This window comes from Macrobrachium rosenbergii, chromosome 43 (assembly GCF_040412425.1).
Source record: "Macrobrachium rosenbergii isolate ZJJX-2024 chromosome 43, ASM4041242v1, whole genome shotgun sequence".
Taxonomy (NCBI): domain Eukaryota; kingdom Metazoa; phylum Arthropoda; class Malacostraca; order Decapoda; family Palaemonidae; genus Macrobrachium; species Macrobrachium rosenbergii.
Genome location: NC_089783.1, coordinates 22,720,671 through 22,741,852, shown reverse-complemented (window position 1 = coordinate 22,741,852; position 21,182 = coordinate 22,720,671). Strand labels below are relative to the sequence as shown.

The 21,182-nt window shown below is 34.7% G+C and overlaps 1 protein-coding gene across 3 annotated transcripts in view; it reads left to right on the top strand.

Moving 5' to 3' along the window:
* LOC136828648 (carbohydrate sulfotransferase 11-like) overlaps positions 1-21,182 on the top strand; it is a 46,929-nt gene that overhangs the window by 25,319 nt on the left and 428 nt on the right. For 2 of the 3 annotated variants that reach the window (XM_067086690.1, XM_067086689.1), the window contains exons 3-6: positions 10,068-10,241; positions 16,659-16,771; positions 17,690-17,888; positions 19,941-20,174. In XM_067086690.1, the coding sequence (XP_066942791.1) occupies positions 10,068-10,241; positions 16,659-16,771; positions 17,690-17,888; positions 19,941-20,174 (720 nt within the window). The remainder of the gene's footprint in view (positions 1-10,067; positions 10,242-16,658; positions 16,772-17,689; positions 17,889-19,940; positions 20,175-21,182) is intronic. The other variant, XM_067086691.1, reaches the window with a different exon arrangement.

Sequence of the window (21,182 nt, the reverse complement as noted above, 5' to 3'; positions counted from 1 at the left end):
TTGAAAAGGCTCCAATATTGGAATCGTCCTTCCTCCCTCCCTCCCTCCTCCCCTACAGGGGAAGAGGGAAGGAGGACTCAAACCATGGTGCTGTACAGTAGTCTAGTGCATTTAGTTAGTAGAGTTAGTTTTTCGAGCTCTCTTCCCTCCTGGCAGTAAAAAGGCATTCTTTATGGCCATTTTCGTACCATTCAGAGCACCCATGGAGGAAAGAAACTCGTAGATGACTTAAATTTACGAAAGGCAGAAAACAAACGCTGATGAATAAAAAAAGTTTATTGGAAGTGTGAAATGAAGAGTGGCAAAGGACACCTACCTGCATTAGCAGGCGTGCTTTGCAACTCTTCACTTCACACTTCCAATAAATTTTTTATCCAGCATCGTTTGTTTTCTGCCTTTCGTACACGTAATTCAAGTCATCTACGAGTTTCTTTCCTCCGTCAGTGCTCTGAATGGCACGAGACATGTTATAAAAAATTACTTTATAACGCCAGGAGCCCGGATGCAGCTGCTCAATGTTACTGATATATTTAAAAAAATATATGTAAACAATAAAATTTTCATTTTCATTTCCTAAATAAGGTAATTGTCCTAAGCTATTTAAAAAATACAGTATCTACTTTCTAAATAAGCTATTTATTTATTTTTGGTGTCGAATTGCCGGGTGTTAACGAAATCAGATTTCAGTTTACCGGGAGTCAAAATACCCGGAGTGAAATTACCGGGATGAAGTTCTGGGAGTCAAAATACCTAGAACATATATATAATATATATATATATATATATATATATATATATATATATATATATATATATATATATATATATATAGCCTATATAAATATATAATATATATAATTTATATATATATATATATATATATATATATATATAAATATATATAGGAACAGAACAATGAATGCGAAATATTAAACATATTTATATTATATTATTTATATATATATATATATATATATATATATATATATATATATATATATATATATATATATACATATATATTGTTTGTATGTATGTGTATTACAGTATATATATGTGTGTGTATGTGTATGTATGTATAATTCATTTAGAATGAAAAATAAAGCTTAGCTATCTTTAGATTAAAAAGTCAATTATTGGATCATTTAAACCCTGAATATAAATAAACTAGAGGAGACCGTTGTCGAGTGTACCCTCAAGCAAATGCACTCAAGCCCAAAATGCTTATTATTATTTTTCTTTGTAAAATCCTAATCCTTTATGATCAGTTCCAGTGCTTTAAGACGGCCGTCACTTAGTGCCTTAAACCATTAGGGCTAATAAGTTAAGTTGACATGAATAAATGGTTATATTTTCCACAGTTAGAATTTTCTGGACAACTAGTAAGAATGAATGTGCAGTTTTTTGAAATATGGTGGACATTTTTGGTATAATGTTCTTTTTATATATAAAAAAATAAGTTCATCATCTTGCAGTTTTGCGGCCGAGTTAACGGTGTCTGAATATTTTCCCGTTTGTTATCGTGAGAGAGAGAGAGAGAGAGAGAGAGAGAGATTTACAAACCCAGGGAATCTGAACTTGAGCAAGGAGAACTATGACCTGGGGTAAAAAAAAAAAAACGGTAAAGGGGAAGAGTCACAGGTAAGAGAAAGTCGTAAAAAGCACCGTAACTCTTATTTGAGGGTCTTTGCTTACTCAGTTGTTTTAAGAAGACCCAATTCTTGATAGGTCAGTTGTTTCAAGAGAAGTAAAGTCTTGATAGGTTAATTCTTTTAAGAAGACTAATTTCTTGATAGTCAATCGTGTTAAGAAGACTAAGGAGATCTCCCTTTCAAGAAAGGATGGCTGTCAGGCTCTGCCGATAATGGAATATTCTCACACTCTGTTGAACGATTAATGCAACCTACGTCAAATTGATGACAAAATAATAATGATATTATTAGCACCGAGGTATTTAATTTTTTACTGTCCAGTAGAAGATGGCGTGGACAGATACTACAAAGAAAACGTGCGATGATGGACTTCACTTCCTAGGTCAGTGATTCTTAAACTGGGGGGGCCGCCAGAAGCTTCCAAGGGGGGCGCAAGCAGAGTTGCCAGATGGTGCCAATTATTTTTTTAATTTGTGATGTTACTTACTAAATTGCCAAAAACGTTATCACTGCCTCCATATATTTTCTAATCATTATCTCAAAACATGCCAAAAATTCAAAATATAAATCAATTTTAATTTCAAATCTTGTTTATGAATTGTCTTTTATTGTTATGATAAGTATAATAGCATACAAATAGACAACATATTGTTTATAGATTATAGTTGGCAAAAAATTTCAAGGGTGGGAGGCCCTGGGGTCTATACATAATGCAGAGGGGGGCGCAAGGCAAAAAAGTTTAAGAACCACTGTCCTAGATGATGTTAAAACCCCTTGAAGAAGAGGCTGGTTAAATGATTCAGGATATTAAGCGAAAAGCGGTGTTCTACTTTCCAGTTGTGGATAACGTGAAGGACTGTTTGGACCAGTTGATCCTCGTGTTCGAGGTTTTCCCACGGTGACTACAGGTTTGTGAAAAACAAACGGAGCATATGCAAGGAGACCGCGTTCCCTATTCATGGAGACTAGTATACACTGGATTTTGGTGCGGTTGTCCGTCCTAAGTTTTAAATACAGTAAGCGAGCCGTTCTTGAAGAAGTCTGATTACCTCGCTTTGGTTTCCTGTTTCTTCTTGACATGTGGGTGTTCAGTTCTGTAGAAGTTTGTTCAGGAAATTTTTTTTTTTTTCGGGGGGGCGGGGCTGTTTGAATCCAGTCGTACATTATGAATAATAATAATAATAATCATCATCATCATCATCATCACAATAATAATAATTCCACAGTTATGTATGTGTACACAGTACACAGAGTCACAACAATAAACATATTGGTGTGTATGAAATTCCCTGTACAGAATGTGACTTTAAATACTTAAGGGAAAGTGGTAGAGGGCTGCTCACAAGAATCGGGGAACACAAAAGAGCATCCAATGTACATGCGGAAAACAACACCTTAGTTAATCACAGTCTAAAGCTCGACCACAGCATAAATTGGGCAGATTCTAAAGTCATTTTTGGAAGTAAGGATGTTGGCATGAGAAGACTGGTTGAGGGTGCGGCGACAGATAGTGGGCTATCTTTGGAGGACAATAAATCTTTTACGTAGGAAGATAAATTCACCAACAATCTTATTTCAGGGATATAATATATTAAAGTTTGCAAGAATAAAGACCATTATAAGTGTTGTCTCGTTAGCCACACCTGATGCTGCGGTTGCCTCTCTTTCTCACGTTTAGGTAACACGGTTACTTCCTTAACCGATTCTGCCGGTGCCTCCTATGCTGTTGGTGACCAGCAGAACGACCGCATTGGGCAACAACCAGTTAGACGTTCCAGACGACTGGGGGTTGTCCTCAGAAAGCGACGACATTGCCTGGTACATGTTTGACGACCGGTTCCTTTTTTTATAAAACAATTCGCATGTTTTTGAGTCTTGTATTTTTACTTGGTTAGTGTTTGAACTTCACCGCGCCAGATTGAAAAGGGGAATCGAATAGATTCTCGAAAGCTCTCTGTACAGATTTATTCTTTAAATATATGTACACATACATAACTGGATTTGTTTCTCCATTTCAAGACTCATGCCACTATGAGTATTTTTTAATAATAGTTTAATAAGCAGGCAGTATCGCCTGAAAATAGTTGTCGAAAACTTCTTTATAAGCAATGAATAGCATTCGGAGGGTGAATATTTCGTCACGGCAAGCCCTTCACTCATTCACTGTAAGATTTCCAACCCTCACTTTGAAACTTTGCCAGTCACACTGGACTCCATAGGTATGTCGTAAGCTTCAGTAACGGACGTGGGAACTTATGCCATCAGCGTTAGGTATTCATTGGTGGGCACCCATCCGAGTGCTGGCCAAATCGTGCATTACTCAGTTTCGTAGATTCAGGAGATCGGCGGTGTGGCGAACACGTTACAGTTGTTGGCTTTTGGCCTAACTGTGACCAGTTGCCACTTGCACCTGACCCTTAAGTTCCTTTGAAGTTTTCAGGAATGCTCACAGCATAGGTGTGTAAGTTCTTATGGAAGAGTTGCATCCCCTAAGTTAGCCATAATCCGCTCGTCGGTGGCCTTACTCCTTATGACGCCAGATTGCATAAAGAAGTCAGTCGGTTAATCATCCACTTGAAATTCGACAGAACGGTGGAATAAGCTTCTTCAGGCATTGCTGGCGGAGGTAACGTTAAATTCATATTAAAATGACGGCCAGAGTCAGTTCGGCTTAAAATTCTTGATGCAGGAAGAACCGAAAACTCTGAAATACTTGGATCTATATCCAAATGCGGATTTATCTCTACTTAATAAAGCTCTTCTTAGTCTATCCCCCACTACTCAAAAAATCACCGAAATCCATCAATAGCTTGTTATGGATATTTTACTGACGTGAAGCTGTAACTTCTTACGACTTTGCTAGCGGAAGTGATAATAATAATAATATTATTATTATTATTATTATTATTATTATTATTATTATTATTATTATTATTATTATTATTATTATTGACTGAAGTAAACGACAGCCAGATAGTTTTTAGCCCTCTAATTCCCTTGGGCTGTTGTACCAAAGTTACTTAAAATGACAGGATTTTAATATTCCATATTTCTGAACTTAAATGTCGCCAGTATCATACAACGTTACTACAGCATTTCATTAAGGGCCGCACCTAATGAATAAACTTTCATTAGTCAAGAGAGACTCTTAAGATATTCTTTTTTAAACAAATCCTGTCTTTCTTAATAGTCTTGTATAAACTTGAACTTTCACTCTCTACACAGGATATTTTCATTATCCCCTTTGTCTCTTACTTGGAACCTCACTGTTTAGGTAATTTTAACTATATTATGTGTTATATATTATATTATATATATGTATATATAGTATATATGTACTGTATAATATACAGTATACTATATGTATATATATATATACATATGTATATTATATTATATATACATATATATATATAAATATATATATATATATATATATATATATATATATATATATATATATATATATATATATATATATATTACATATTTATATATATATATATATATATATATATATATATATATATATATATATATATATATATATATATATATATATATATATGTATTGTGTGCATGAACGTGACTCAGTTCTCATCACGCTTCCTATTACTTTCATTTTAACTTGGTCGGAGGATGTGTGCGTCCGTTAACGGCCATCAGTGACTTTTCTGTCACGCTCTCTTGTGCGTGAGAAGTTGCATAAGTATTCTTGCTGCTTTTGTTGATTTTGTTGTGGAGTCAGCTTTTTCCCAGAAGAGAGTTTTGATCCTTTGTGGCCTTTTTCTAGTTTTCTATTGCCTAATTTATATCTAATTATAAATTTAGCTACTTATTTATTTATTACTGGTGTTCTGTGCTACCAGCGTTCGTAAGATTCCCTATTTATCTCGGTAACACTTCTTTTTCCCTCGACTTGAGCCGTGGAAGAAATGGATCGTTAAATTAAAGGCAGACAGACGATCAAATGACGTCCTTTAGATTTTCTTTCTTGTGTAAATTGCGACGGGATTGCTTGATGAAGTTCTCTTACTTAACCATGCATTAAAAACACCAGGTCGGAAAGACTCAACCAGAGAACTGAGCACTGCGAGGATGAATTGTTTCCCCAGAAGAAATGTGGGGTATGGTGGCTTGGCGGACGATGCGAGGTCGACTGAGAATAGTAGGTACTCATTCCTTCAGCTCAACGGAGCGGTGATCGAAATAATACCTATAGATAAAGGTTGTAGCGAAGAGGTAGTGGCTACATCACTGATCAGACGAATTGCCTTTGATTCAAAACTGCCGAGAAGGAAATCAGGAAGACAGTTTCCTGGTTGATATCAGAAATAAACGAATTTTAAGTTTTTATGTATGCCATGAATCTATATCTCTTGTAAGATACACCGAATTGCAGGCAGATCATTTTTGAGATGCCTCCAACAAGGAAGATGTGAATTTTCTGCGAATGGAAATCCGATATTAAAGGATGCACACTTCTGATTATGTACCTTTCTTTTTCACGTGTCACCGCTGTATCAAATTATGTACCTTTCTCTTTTCACGTGTCACCGTTGTACCTTATGGACACTTGTTAAGCAAGTTCATTATTTTTTTTTATTTGTTTAAAGGAAAGTTATTCTCCTTCAAGTCTTTTGTGACTGTTTTTTTTTCGTATAAACGGTTATGACAATGCTTACTCTTTCTTTCGTATCAGATTTTTGTATCTTATTTGCGTCGAGTTGTCTTTGGGATTCTGAAACATTATTTATTCATATTTATTGTGGTAAATCCCTCATTTTTCCCCATTCCTATATAATCCTCTTCCCCATGTTAGCAAGGTAATTAAGAACTATTTTGGCTCCTTAATTGTGATTGTGTGAACATTTTGAAATAACTACACAACCATGAAAATTTCCCTTGCCTGTTACGGGGGATTTTATGGTGCTCATATTTCTACTCTTGTGCTTGAGTATGTTTGCACCTAAATTTGGTGTCGCTAAATTTAGCTGAATTTTTGCCATTTGACTCTGGCTCTTCAGATCTACACATTATAACCTGAACTTCATGTGGTCCGCACAAAATAACCTAATTTTTATTTAGTTCAGCTGTAATAATGAAGTCGTGTGCGTCAATATTTTGATTTTCATTTATGTTTCCCCTTCATTTAACCCTTGGCAGCTTGGCTTTGGGCGTAGTTGATTTCTTGTCTTGTTCCTTGGTGTCAAACCCATTTGCCCTTGGTGTATAGTGTTTGTGTTAGGCGTATCCGTGAACGGGACGGGGAAGAATATGGAGGGCTCTTAGTGCGGGTGGCGTTGAAGATTGCTCAGGCGTTCCAAGTCGGATGTTGATTCTCCGCTTTCTAGTATTTACTTTTCTCATCTGTTGTATTCCGTTCACGTGCGTTTCCATTAAACATGCAAGGGGCGTTGGTTAGTTATTTTCTCTCAGCATGAATCTGTTACTCCTACTTTTTTGTTGTTGCTTAGGAATCTCTGTATATACAGTATATGCACATATATAAAATAGACTTCTCTGGAATATGTTTCTTAAACCAAACATGTTCCCGTAAAACCTCGCACTAAAATTATTTAATTTTGTATATATGTAAATATTCTGTTTGTAATGCGTCATTTAGCACAATGATATTTATGAAACGCACATTCAAACAACTTTTTTTTAAGTAAAGTCCAAAATAATCTGTTAACCAAAACGTGAGAAAACAGGCAGAAACGAGCGCCATTGTTTGTCCCTTCAGTGATTGTAAGGCTTCATAAACATAAAGTACCTCTGTAATTTAGAATCTTCTGTCTTTCCCATTTCTTGAGTCATTTAAGGGTCATTTGTCATCTATAATGAGATGGTCATTAAAATTAGTTTCTCGGGAACAAAATAGTGTATTTTGGCAGCGTGACAGTCTCGGCCACTATACTTTTCGAAAACAATGAAAATTAGGTTTCCGCTAATCTTGTGAAAGTGATCATGAGTAGTTTAGTTTCACTGCGAGGATCAAAAGTGAAATGAACAAGTTACGCAGAGGTCACTGCACCCATGAAACGTAATTTCGTAATAACTGTTTTAAATCCCGTCCGCTCTCTCCCCTCCCCCTCCCTCCTTCCCCCAATGCAGAGGGACAGGAGCAACGTCGTCGTAACCCAGACGTGACCACCGTATGCCGTGAATATACGCCTGGAAAAAAAAAAAACAAATTGAATCTAGGTTTTTATCACAGTTCCTGGATGGAGGTAGCCTGTATGAGATTACAGCCAGTGTTATTTTCGGCAAATGATAGCGTCTTTCCGTTCCGCTGAAGAAGAAAATAGCATGTAGCTTCTAAAAACAAGTTATAAAGAATTAAAAGAAAATAATAATTCGGAATGGAACGAAAAAATAGTAATTGAAGTTCACAAACCACCAGTTCATGAATTCCCTACATCTCATTTCCAAAAATTAGCTCGGTCTCTTTTGATTGGTGTTAATACCATACTAACATTTTGAGAACTACTATGTGAAGGTTAAAATTATATCCTCTTTTCCCCGTCTGTGGTTGCCATATGGTTAGCAGTATATTAAACAGGTACTTATGAAAAACCGACGCCATGACCAAGTTGGTGAGCTATCTATCTTGGTCCCCCAAAGAGCATTGAGTGTATAACAGTGAAACAGCAACTTGTTTTCGCTCTTCGGTGAAATTATTATTATTATTATTATTATTATTATTATTATTATTATTATTATTATTATTATTATTATTATTATTATTATTATTATACTAATAAGTAATCAGCACATCTTTCACAAAATTTAAGCGTACCCGTGTTAAAAAGAGAATAAAGATGCGAGGCCTGAACTTTGAATAAAGAAAACATTTGCAAATGCAGACATGATATGTTGCAGGTTTCAGTAACAAGAAATTAATGTCCAACGCTTAGCCATCCTCTGTTATCATAAATAGCATCGAATGACCTTGAAATATGCAACTTCCTAGGGGCTTTTTGTTCGTCTTATGGTCTCCAAATAGCCCCTGCGATAACCTTGAAGGTCAAGGAGTTGCTTTTGCGAAGTCTTGAATATACCGCAACAGCAACCAACAACTACGTTGATCAAATAAATATAATGAACCAACACATTATTTATGAGCCGGCAACTGTATATAGCAACGAGTTGTATAGTAGCATAGGAGCTTCGTGTAGCTAATTTCCATGTCTCTAAAACCAAGTCCTAAGTCAGAGAGCAGAGTACATGTAAAAATTCCTTGAAGTTAACGAGAATAATTCTACTTCATCTTCCAGTGTCCGTATCTAGCGGAAAAAACTAGTGTTATAGTCTTGATGCTGCTTTAAAGCGCCATGCCTCTTATTTATACGAAGTTTACCGTTGCTGTTTATCTACGCTTCTGCGTATTGTGTTTTTTTTTCTATTTAATCGTATATTCCTCTTTTTGGCTTTCTTTGTCTTCTGTTCACTTATGAAAATTCTGCTCTGTGTGAGCTTAAGTCCTTAGGAGAATGTAGGTGTTCTTTTACGCTTCGTAGACACGATTGTGAGCATTTTGCCACGTTTGTATATTATGGTGACACGAACATCATAAACTTAGAAGGAAAATGATCGCTACACGACTGGTTTTCTGTTCAGTGAAGTAAAGCCACATTGCATCTAGCCAGTGCTGAGATGGGTGTCAATCAATAAAAGTCAGACTAGCAAGCGCCCGTAGAAACTCGTGTGCATGGGCTAGGAACCTCATCCTAATAATCAGTGTACAGAAACTTGTCACAGATCTTAGTGGTCTGGGGTCGGTAGTGTTAAGATGATCTCAGTTGGGGAATATGAGTGTGCTTGTGTTCCCAAGGCGGACGGTTTTTGTATAAAGACGATTCACTTTTTGCCATGAATTTTTTTACACAAAAGTTTCAGTTCTGGTTATTTTAAGCAAGGCTGCTTCTTGCCTCAGAACAGCAATAGCTACAGGGGCTCGTCTCATTCCAAAATTAGCCTTCCTAAATTTAGCTCTTAATGACGGTCGTTTTTTTTTTTTTTTAGAAGACGAAGTACATTTAATTCCAGCACTCTTTAAGAATCCTCATACTTTTTCAAAGCCTTCGTCTATTTTCAATATTTTGTTCAGAGTTCACTTTAAGCGTAAATTGTTCTTCAGGATGTAATTTCATTCACATTATTATTTTAGACAGTAGAGTCAGTTTAAAGTAGTTTCAGAGTAAGTTAAATTCCAAAATTATTTCAGAAGGTAAAATCAATCTGACGGCACATTCAGTTTGAAAACTTAAAAAACTAAATTCTGTTGTTCAAGTAACAATCAAGTTCAAAACAATTTCAGAAAGCATATACAGTTCTAACACTTTTCAGAAAACAAAGTCAGTTCCAGTGCATTTACAGAATGCCGTAACATTCCCGTACTTTTTTTTTCAGGAGGTGAACAGGGCCCGCCAAATCCGCTTACAGAGAGCGTGTCAGAAGTTCAGTACCTCAACGGCCAACGTCTTCCTCGACATCATGACCCACGCCAAGGGCAACTTCTATAAACTGGACGGCAGATACTTCCTTCCGCAGTCACCCTTTGCTACCAGCTTCCAGGTGGATTGGGTAAGGCCTCCAGTTTTTAAGATGCAGACAGTAAGAAATTTGCGGTCAACTTCGAAGCTTGGACGGCTGCGCCGAGAGTGGTGTTGTTAGAACTTTTCTCTCTGATATTTTTCTTCCTTTGCTTATTCCAGTCAGTTCTGGCATCTTGCTTTAATCTTTGTCTTATTTATTTAATTGTTATATATTTTGTTAGTGAGGGATACAGATAGATAGATAGATAGATAGATAGGCAAAAAATAAGTGATAAGAAACGTTTGCTTTCAGCTTCTCACTCTTATCATTTGACATGTGCGTGGTTTTAGGACGCATCATTTATAAATTATTAGTGTCAGCAGAAAAGTAATAAAAGATTTGTATATATAACGAAACTCGTTTGTTTTGTAATTTTTATCTTTTTTTTTTTCCTCTTGAGTGCTATTAGTAATATATATTCGGGGAATTTAACCTGATTTGCGGGAGAGAAATCAAAGGATCGAATTATGTTAACTCAGTATTTTTGGAACTCGAAATATTTTTAAAACAATTGGCCTTGGCCTCAGCTTTTCATTCTCCGTAACAAAGATTGAGACAAAGTAAGTATACTTCAGTTTAACCATACCACTGAGCTGATTAACAGCTCTCCTAGGGCTGGCCCGAAGGATCAGATTTATTTTACGTGGCTAAGAACCATTTGGTTACCTAGCAATGGGACCTACAGCTTATTGTAGAATCTGAACCACATTATAGCGAGAAATTAATTTCTATCACCAGAAATAAATTCCTCTAATTCTTCATTGGCCGGTCGGAGAATCGAACGCTGGGCCAGCAGAGTGCTAGCTGAGAACGGTACCTACCCGTCCAATGAAGTCGTCAAAGATTGAGACAGCAGTAGCGCATGACGTACTACACTTAAATACATACATAACCCTGTTACCTCCATTACCTTTAAATACAGTATGAGAACATTTTATCAGCCCTATCAATTACACCTTCAACGAAGGAAAGGTACCTGTTTACCACATTTCCTCTTTCTAAACGTCCAGCTATCGCTCTCTGCACTCCCATCCTTCAATAACTTCCGTCTCTCCTGACCCAATCTTTAATTTGACAGCACCCTCTACGGTCGACTATCTAAAAATAAAGTTTTCTTTGTAGGCTCTAATAGTTATTGGCTAATATATACTAGTTACCATATGAATAATAGTATATATGATATAGCAATATATATATCATAGCTTATTTAATCAGATATAATATAGCGTTTTATTCATATAGAAAATGGAATGAATTCAAATGGAACCTTCCAGACAAAAATCTTTAGTTTTATATCCATGGCACGGAAAACAGAAAACCGCGGGATGGTTGTCCCAGCGTCTACAGAAGAGCGACAAACCGCTGAACGGCATAGAGGTGTTTCAGCTGAATGGAACAGAGGCGACCTGCCATTGCTTGGACATTGCCAGCGACAACCAAAATTGACGCGATCTTAACTCTCACATAATGATTCCACCTTTTTGTTGCCGTGTAAGTATTTATTTGATTTTTAAGATTGGCTTTTTATAGGCTCTAGTGTCAAAAAATTGGAAAATGAACCATAATTAATAGTTTAATATATGAATTTGATATATATATATATTATATATATATATATATATATATATATATATATATATATATATATATATATATATATATATATATATATATATATATATATATATATATATATATATATATATATGAAATTTGTTAATTTATTAAACTATAAATTTTTTCAGTATCCAATTTTTTTTACAGTATACCTAGAGGATAAATAAAAACCCAAGGAATCATAAGTAAATCAAGAACTGTGACGATGTACGTCTCACTTATAATTCTCCTTGTTTGTAGGTCACTGGGGCAATACAAAGTGGATATAAAACATTTGTTGCTTAATAATTATGAATATATATATATATATATATATATATATATATATATATATATATATATAAGATTCGCAAAAAATTTAGTTTTATCAATTGCCCCAAGAATGACCCACAACCAAGGAGATTTATGTCGCGTCACCAGGCAATGCCTCTCACTTATGATCCAAAAAATTAAATACTGAACGAAATTTATAGTTTAATAGGTGTTCCATTCAGCTGAAACACGAGTATATTATTGTTATCCACGTTAATTATGCCGTTCAATTTTTTGCGGTTTTGTCGTCTTCTTCTGTAGACGCTGGGACAAAAACCATTATGCGGTTTTGTTTTGGTTGTCGCTGGCAATGCAATGGCAGGTCGCCTCTGTTCCATTCAGCTGCTATGCCGTTCAGCGGAGACAAAGATGCTTTGTCTGGAAGGTTCCGTTTGAATTCAGGCGTTCCATTTTCTACGCTGTGAATAAAACGCTGTAAGTTACTCGTCTGGTTAAAGCGGAAGCTTTGATTAATTTAAACCGCCATTGCTCTCGTCATATATACTGTTATTCATGTGGTAACTAGTGAGTTGTTCATTAGCGATAGCTGGACGTTTAGAAAGAGGAAATGTGGTAAATAGGTACCTTTCCTTCGTTCAAGGTGTAATTGGAAGGGCTGATAAAATGTTCTCATAGTGTATTTAAAGGTAATGGAGGTAACAGGATTATGTATGTATTTAAGTGTAGTACGTCATGTGCTACTGCTGTATAAAACTAAATTTTTTAATAATTAATAATATGAATATATATATATATATATATATATATATATATATATATATATATATATATATATATATATATATATGGAAATGAACACATGGGAACATGTTTCACAGAAATACATGTCTGACTCACAATGGGACCAAAACCCGGTCTTTCGAGTGAGAGTCCAGGGCATTAGCAATTCGGACTCTCACTCGAAAGACCAGGGTTCGGTCCCGTTGTGAGTCAGAAATGTATTTCTGTGAAACACGTTCCCATGTATTATTTCCATCATATCTCATGGTGAAGGGGTAAGTCGAATGAAATGTTAGCATTTCGAGGGCTGATGGGCCAGGAAGTTGGGTAAAATTCACTGGTATGTTGGGCACTAAGCGCCTGCCAAGGAAAAACTTTTGCATCCGAATTGCTAGTGCCCTGGACTCTCACTCGCAAGATTGGGGTTCGGTCCCATTGTGTGTCAGAAATGAATAAATCACCAAACTGCATGTGACAAATGTATACATAGAAAACCACATTAAAGGTGAAAATTAAAGACCAGGTACCAAGTGCTTTCGTGTATTGCGTACACTTCTTCGGGATACAAAGAATTGTACACAATACATGAAAGCGCTGCTTGGTACTTGGTCTTTAATGTTCACCTTTCATGTGGTTGTGTTTATATATATATATATATATATATATATATATATATATATATATATATATATATATATATATATATATATATATATATATATATATATATATATATATATATATATATATATATATTACTAAGTACATGTTGGAAGGTGAGTGAAACCAGTTTTCACTCACCTTCCAACGTGGACTTAGTGATATTCTCAAGCACGCGTTCCTTCTTGCTGTATTGGATATATATATATTTTTTTTTAATGATGCTGCCTTGTAATATGTATATCCTCCCATAATTTTGATATATTTACTCTTCTATTTATCAAATATTATGTATAACGATAATAATTATTGAAATATCATATGCAGAGTAATATCAGATCTCAAAAGAACATGTGTCCTATCGAGGGGTTTGTTTCACTTCATCTGTCACCAGCCCAGATAAGAGAAGCGCGTTGTGTTTGGTATTCTGATTTATTTTAATTCATGCAATGACAGGTCGGTAATAACAATTGCCATCTGTTTGATCATGTTTAAGATTTCGTGGCTCTAGTTACATATGCAATTTTAAGAGTAAGACCTCATGATCGATTACGTCATGTATGGTCCCAATTGCGTTCAAAACATGTTGTTTTCGTATCTCATCCCTAAAATGCCTTAATGAAGTCATATGTTTCGTTTCATTCTGGAATCCTCAGATTAATTTATATTCATTCTTATTTCAGAGACTGTTCAGTTTGGTTCCCTCTCTCCCTCTCATTTTTAAAAAAGAGAGTAATTATTAACGTAAAATATTTGTGGTCACTGGTATTAAATATAGCTTTTGAGATCTGAATTTAATAAAATTATTTGGTTGTAAAGGCACCAGACAAAAAAGTGTGTTTTGTGAATTTTACGTAGCTGCAAAGGGATTTTACAAAGGTTTCCACAAGTTTGTGTAAGGTAAAGTGAATTTTACTTATTAGTACCATGGTATAATAACGTGTATTAGGAAAGTTTTGCCTTAGTGAAATTATTGTTAATAAATCTTTTGTGTATTTTTGTGTGTTCTTGTGTTTGCAGTTTCTTGGTTTTGTTGGTGATTTAACATTTACTTACTTAGCATTTTAAATATTTCTTGATAATTTAACATAGCATACTTGATTTAATTTTCATTTATTAAGATTTTCTTTTCAGATCTTGAATAATTCTTGATAATTTAAATTTTACTTGATTAATTTAATTCCTTGATAAATTAAAGTTTTGTGATTTAATTTTGTTTAATAATTTAATTCAAGAATTAATTTAATTTTGTTTTGTTTTCAAGTGATAGTAAATTTTTCAGATTGTGAATTCTAGTTATAAATTTTAAACTTAAAAATAAATTTTTATATTTAATGGTTTTAAAAAACAGTGTTTCATTTGCTGACCACCAGTGAATAGGATTAATTGTGTGTGCATAAGGCAATGTGATAATTATGTTTTGTTCCTTTAGTTTTGCTGAAGTGAATTAAAACCAGGGAAACAGTTAAAGTTGTCTGATGGAGTGATGCCCTTTTATTCTAGTGTATTTCTTGTTTAATGGTAGATGCCTCACAATAAACTTGATCAACTTGGTTTGATTTTTCACATGATTAATGAGTTTTTTAAGGGATCACTGTTACCTTTAGAGTACTCAGTCGTAATTCTTATTGTTATGAGAGTTAAATTTTTGAAATCTGTGATTAGTTTTGTAGTAACCAGGTACTTGGAACGTATCGTGACAATGTATATATATATATATATATATATATATATATATATATATATATATATATATATATATATATATATATATATATATATATACACAGCTTGCATGTATTTCTGTAATGTGCTAATGCGCATATAGCACCTGTAATTCTCTGACAACACTTTTATCATTTCCAATACTTTTCTCTTCAAGGGATAAACAAAAAGTGCTACTCTGTTGTTCTATTTTATTCAGTCATTAATCTATGGCCTTCTTCAGGAACACACTCGATATGCAATGAAACTACACTCCAATATATTGACAAACAAAGCCATAAACTGATTAAAAAAGCACGAATCTGAAATAAAAATTTAACGCAAATTTTGCAGCTCAAAAAAATGAAGAATGATAAGTTTCACAGGCCAGAATCCCTCTCATTGTAAATTTGCAAACCACGCCTGTCCAAGCATATTAACAAAATTCATTTTGAATTGACGAAGAATCTTTTCGTGGCGCGGCTGTCTCTTTAACGCTTCTACAACTTATCGCTCGTGCTAACAACCCGGTGATAAATAGCTAGAACCTCGAACCGCGATTTATTGTCGTGCGACCAAAAGTCGCTCGTCTGAAAGCACTCTAGAATTAAAGGCCTCGATTTTAGAGGCTTGTATATTATACGGTAAGTCACTCTTGTTCATTTATATTTAGCAGGATTTTTCGTCGAATTTTTCATAATCCAGTCACGTATTGTTGTCATTATTCATAGTAAGTGCAGAGTCCTATGAAACAAACCCAAAATGTGTTTTGCTTGCTAAGCCAACTTCTACACAGTAGGGCCCAAAATATAAAAAAACTGTAAAGCAAATAATCAGTTAAATACTTACAACAGTAAACAGTAAATGAGCACACCTGGATAGCCTTCCAACGTCATTTGAACTTACAACTTATTATATATAAATTTATATGTATATATATATATATATATATATATATATATATATATATATATATATATATATATATATATATATATATATATATATATATATATATATATATATATATATATATATATATATATATATATATATATATATATATATATATATATATATATATATATATGAATGAATTTTATCACATCACCGTGATTCATATACAAGCATTAAGCTACAAACGTCCTTTAATATCCAATTAGCTCCACCTCAGAAATAATATATTCTCATATATGTTATCCGAAAGGGAATTTTCTAGTTGATAATAAGTTTCGCCATCTCGTGGGCTCGAACCACGGAAGACGAACTCAGGACTACAGTGACGCGAAGTAGAGCGAATTGGATATTAAAGGAGTATATATGCTTAAGTTACATTCGAGGGAAATAGAATTTTGAATAAATAATTTCTAGGCCGATGAAATGATGTTCTGCTGGCAGTACAAGGTGGGGTCCACAGCCTGGAATGCGTTGTTCGCCCATCGCCTCAACCAGACGAGAGTCATTCGTGCCAAAACATTTTACGAGTGAGTATCGAGTAAGTCTAATTTCTCTGTCCAGAAGGGCTTTGGAGACTCAGTTTTAGTGGTATTCTACCATTTTGATTCTACGTCTTTAAAGGAAGTGTAAATTATGTGACACAGAAAAATAATAACTTTTAAATATTTCTATACGTGGATTAATTTTGGCAAAATTGGGACTAATATTTAATTTTTGTCAAACAGTTTTTTCCTTCGATATGTCCATGGATAGCTAAGACTTGCAGCACAGTACTAAAATATTCGATAGCTCTTGATTAGAATTCTCGACAAATATTAGAATGTTGTTATTTTGAATGTTGAAATTCAGGAACACTTAGAGACATACAGGGGGAGGGGATTGTAGGCCAAGCTCAGGTAAACTTGTTTTACTATTTCTTAAGACCATTTTCTACTCCATAGTGTTCTTTTGGAACGCAATCATAATGAATATCCCACATACAAAGTCTTGTTAGGTAAGCTGGCCTTATGCCGGCAATGGCCCTTGCTCAGAGACAATTCATGTACGCAGTCACTTGACGGCATAGTAACCCATATTTTTTAAACTAATTTTTCGTCGACTATGTATTTAACCATATTTTGTTTCTTTATTAGTCTTGTTTTATTTTACTCATATTTATTGACATTTGCATTACACCAAATCTTTCAGTCAACTCATTTTCTGTTACCATTATTTATGTCACCTTTAGTTATTTGTTAGTTCCATAAGGCAAAGCAAAATTTTCATAATATCTAGTGTACGTCTCAGTATAATGGTTGTTATTATTTTTCAACCTACTCTTTCCCATGATATGTCCTTGCACTTATTAACTCGTTTCCATATTATATAATCATTTTTGCCGTTATCATTTAGTAATTCATACTCCTGTTATCTCACCCTTTCTCCGCGCCTTGTGTCTCGAAAAGCATGCGCGAGATTATGGCCGTGAAGAAGGCTAGCGACATGAAGAAGGCCTTGAAGTTCTACAGGTTCATGATCGTCCGCCACCCGTTCGAGAGGCTACTGTCGGCCTACAGAGACAGGATAGAGGACACGACGCACCGCTCGTGGCAGAGGGAGTTCTTCGGACCTCAGATCCTGGCCGTTACCAGACCCCAACTCAAGGTAAGCATGCTTCTCTCTCATCTTATAGTGCCTTGGATTTATATTTATATATACTGTATTTCAAATTCAGTTTATCCACTGACCAGAAACTCGTAACTCCTCGAATTCCTCACATGAAATACGCTTTTTACATAAATAAATAATGTTCTTGCCTTAGTGAGATTCGAACCCACTCTGTAGAAAGAGTGAGGTCACCGCTTAACAGTCATTAAATATTCAGCTTTCCTCTGCAAGCTTTAATTGAGATTACATATTTAATCAGGCTTAACAATAACCACATAGATGTTCCACGAGAATTTTGTAATTGCAGTGAACGCCAGATGGTTTTGCCGTGAAAATTGCAAGTTAGAGTAAATTTTTAACTTTTCTCGGAAAAATCAGATTTGCAGTGTAACTTTAAGAATTGCGGTGCATCAAATAATTGTCTTAAGAAAATTTTTATTTCTTTAGATTACTTTATGATAAATTTCTTGAATTAAAACACTTTCTTAATTAAAAATGATATTCTTAATGAAAAATGATAATTTATTTTATTGTAAGAATCTAATTCATTAGTCACTTCCTTGCGAGGATTTAATATAATTAAAAATTTTTGTGCGGATATGATGACCTTACATTGTTTTAGTACAAGTCTTTCTCATGAGAATTTCAAGCTGCTTTACATACAGAAAAAAATTTTGTTGTGAAAATGTAGATTAAACAATAAAACATTTTTTTAATGAAAACTTTACATTCTACATGGTGCTGTTTCACTGATTTTGTGAAGATTTAGTCACTTTAAAACTTAATTTAGTCGCTTATAAACTGAAATGACCAAAAGTAATCATATGCGTTAAAATGGCCGATGAACTGAAGAAATTGCGTCTATGATGAATTGATCAGCTGTCTATGTAGAGCAAGGTTAGAAGTGTCGAGTGTGTATAACTGAAAGCAGAAAAATGTCAGTGAAAGAGAAATATACTAAAATGGTGCTGAAGATTACAGATAATTAGAAAAAATATATTAACAGGCAAATAAATGTATAAAAAATCCACAGTAATTAACAGAAAAAAAGTCAAGAGGAAAATATTTACCCAAGGTGATAACCAGCCATCACATCTTGGAAGATTAAAATAGGCAAGTCTCCCTTTCTCCCTCAAACTTCAACTTTTTAGGTTAAAACTGTCTCCCTCCCTCCCTTTCTCTTATTTTGTTACACGAATTCTATTCTCTCTCTCTTTCTCTCTCTCTCTGAGAGAGAATAACGAGACAACGGAAACATCTCAGTGATAGGATAAAAAAGTAAGTTGCGAAGATGATTGTTATGCAAATTACTCACTCCGTAATACGTCTTTTTCCTTTACAATTTCTTATGTCCGCCACTGCCACTGTTTCCTTCCGTCAAGAATACGTAGCTCATTTTTTTGAATTGCCTTTTTTATGTCTGGTTAGATTTGGTTTTTCTGTATGTTAATTTATTATCATTTTTATTTATCAACTTTTAACTTCGTATTTTGATTCCCGTCTGTTTATTCATTTTCAATGGATGAAGTTTCAAGTCTTGCCCACCCAGTCCCTTCCATGACTTTGACTTACGGATCTAGTTTCTCAAAGGGGCGTAATTAATATTACTCATACTTTACACATCAAACATACTGTAGTATGAAAAAAGAAAAATAATGACAACCGAATTGCTAACTTTCCAAAGAAGGAATGAATAATCAAGTATTGAGATAAAGTAAAAGAAGTAATACGCTCGTGGTTGTACCCTAAGCAAGGTTACAATTAAATTGATCTAATTCATGATAATATTTTAGCTGCAGTAGATCGAAAGAATCGTCAGTTATTTTGTTATAGGTATCAGTTCTTGTTAAAAAATCGAAATGAATATGTAGACAGTTGGTCATTTGTATAAGTAAGAAGTCACACTGGTAAAAAATACGAAACATTAACATAGACAGATTTACTTAGATGCTTTCGGAGGAACAGCGTGATTTCTCTCAAATTAACGCTAAAGAAATAAATTCATAACCTGAATCGGCTCTTTAAAGAAACGCCTTACCACAACTTCAGGAAAGTGAGATGAAAACTTCCGGAAGTTTGAGCGTCATTCCCACGTTCTCCGAGTTCGTCAGGTATCTGCTGGAGACGCACATGGACAAGTACGACCCCCACTGGGCACCCTTCTGGAAGCACTGCGTCCCTTGCGCCGTCAGTTACCACGCCATCGGGAAACGGGAGACGCAGGCTCAAGACAAACGTTTTATTCTTGAGGAATCCGGTTTGGCTACGAAAGCCAACTTGAAGGTCTGTCGTTGGCATAATTTGGCTTAGAAAAATAAATTAGAATTATAGTACATGTATCGTAGATAAGTTCCTTCGAAATATGAACAGACTGCTTAAACTTTCATCATTAATCTATGAATGATTAATGAATCATGAAATTTAAGCTATAAAACCAAGCACTAGGGCATTTTGAGTCATTCAGTTTAAGACTGGAAGGAGGAAGGAGGAATGGTTGGACAGGAAGATACAGATCCAAAGAATAAATGGGACGAAGTACAAGGATGTAACAGTGATACAGGGGGACCCCTCACTGTAATACTAAGAGGTCATATTTTGAGAAGTTGGACAGGAAGATGGAAGGAAGAAAACGTGAATGGAGTCAGGTGCAAGTCTAAAGAGTGGGGGAGCTAGGGGCCGGAGGAACGTTGCAAGCACCTTTTAGTAATGCCTACAGTAAACTTGTTATATGGTTACGAAAGTCAGCTTGAAGTTGTGCCGTTGGTGTTGGTATTATAATAAACATTTCCAACCGTCGTTAATTTCAGCTTGGTCTTATTTGCGACATTTTCAATCTATATCGGTTTATTTGATATGAATCAAATTAGTCTAGTGGACGTACCCCAAGAAAAGTAAGCTGTTAACAGGCCTGGTGTGGCTCTCTGCACTTTCTTTTCAATCGAGATGAAACTTGGCCTAATGTTTCATTAGTCTCCTTGTAAAATAGGCTGAACCTGTCATTTGTCTTGGGAGTTTTTTTTTTTCAAGTATTTCATAGTTACACTATTCACTTCACAATTCAACTGCATGCACAAATAGTTGCAAGCCATTTGCTAATATTCTACAAAAACTGTCCGTGTTTCCTCCACCTTTCTGAATACTAAATATTTTATATTTTGCCTGCATTCAGTATACCAGGTAAAAAAATAAATGATTTTCGATATATTTCTAACCAATCTTCTACCGTCATTAGAAACATTCCATTTTTTATTCCATTTTAATATTACCATGTTCGTGCTGATATGTTGCAAT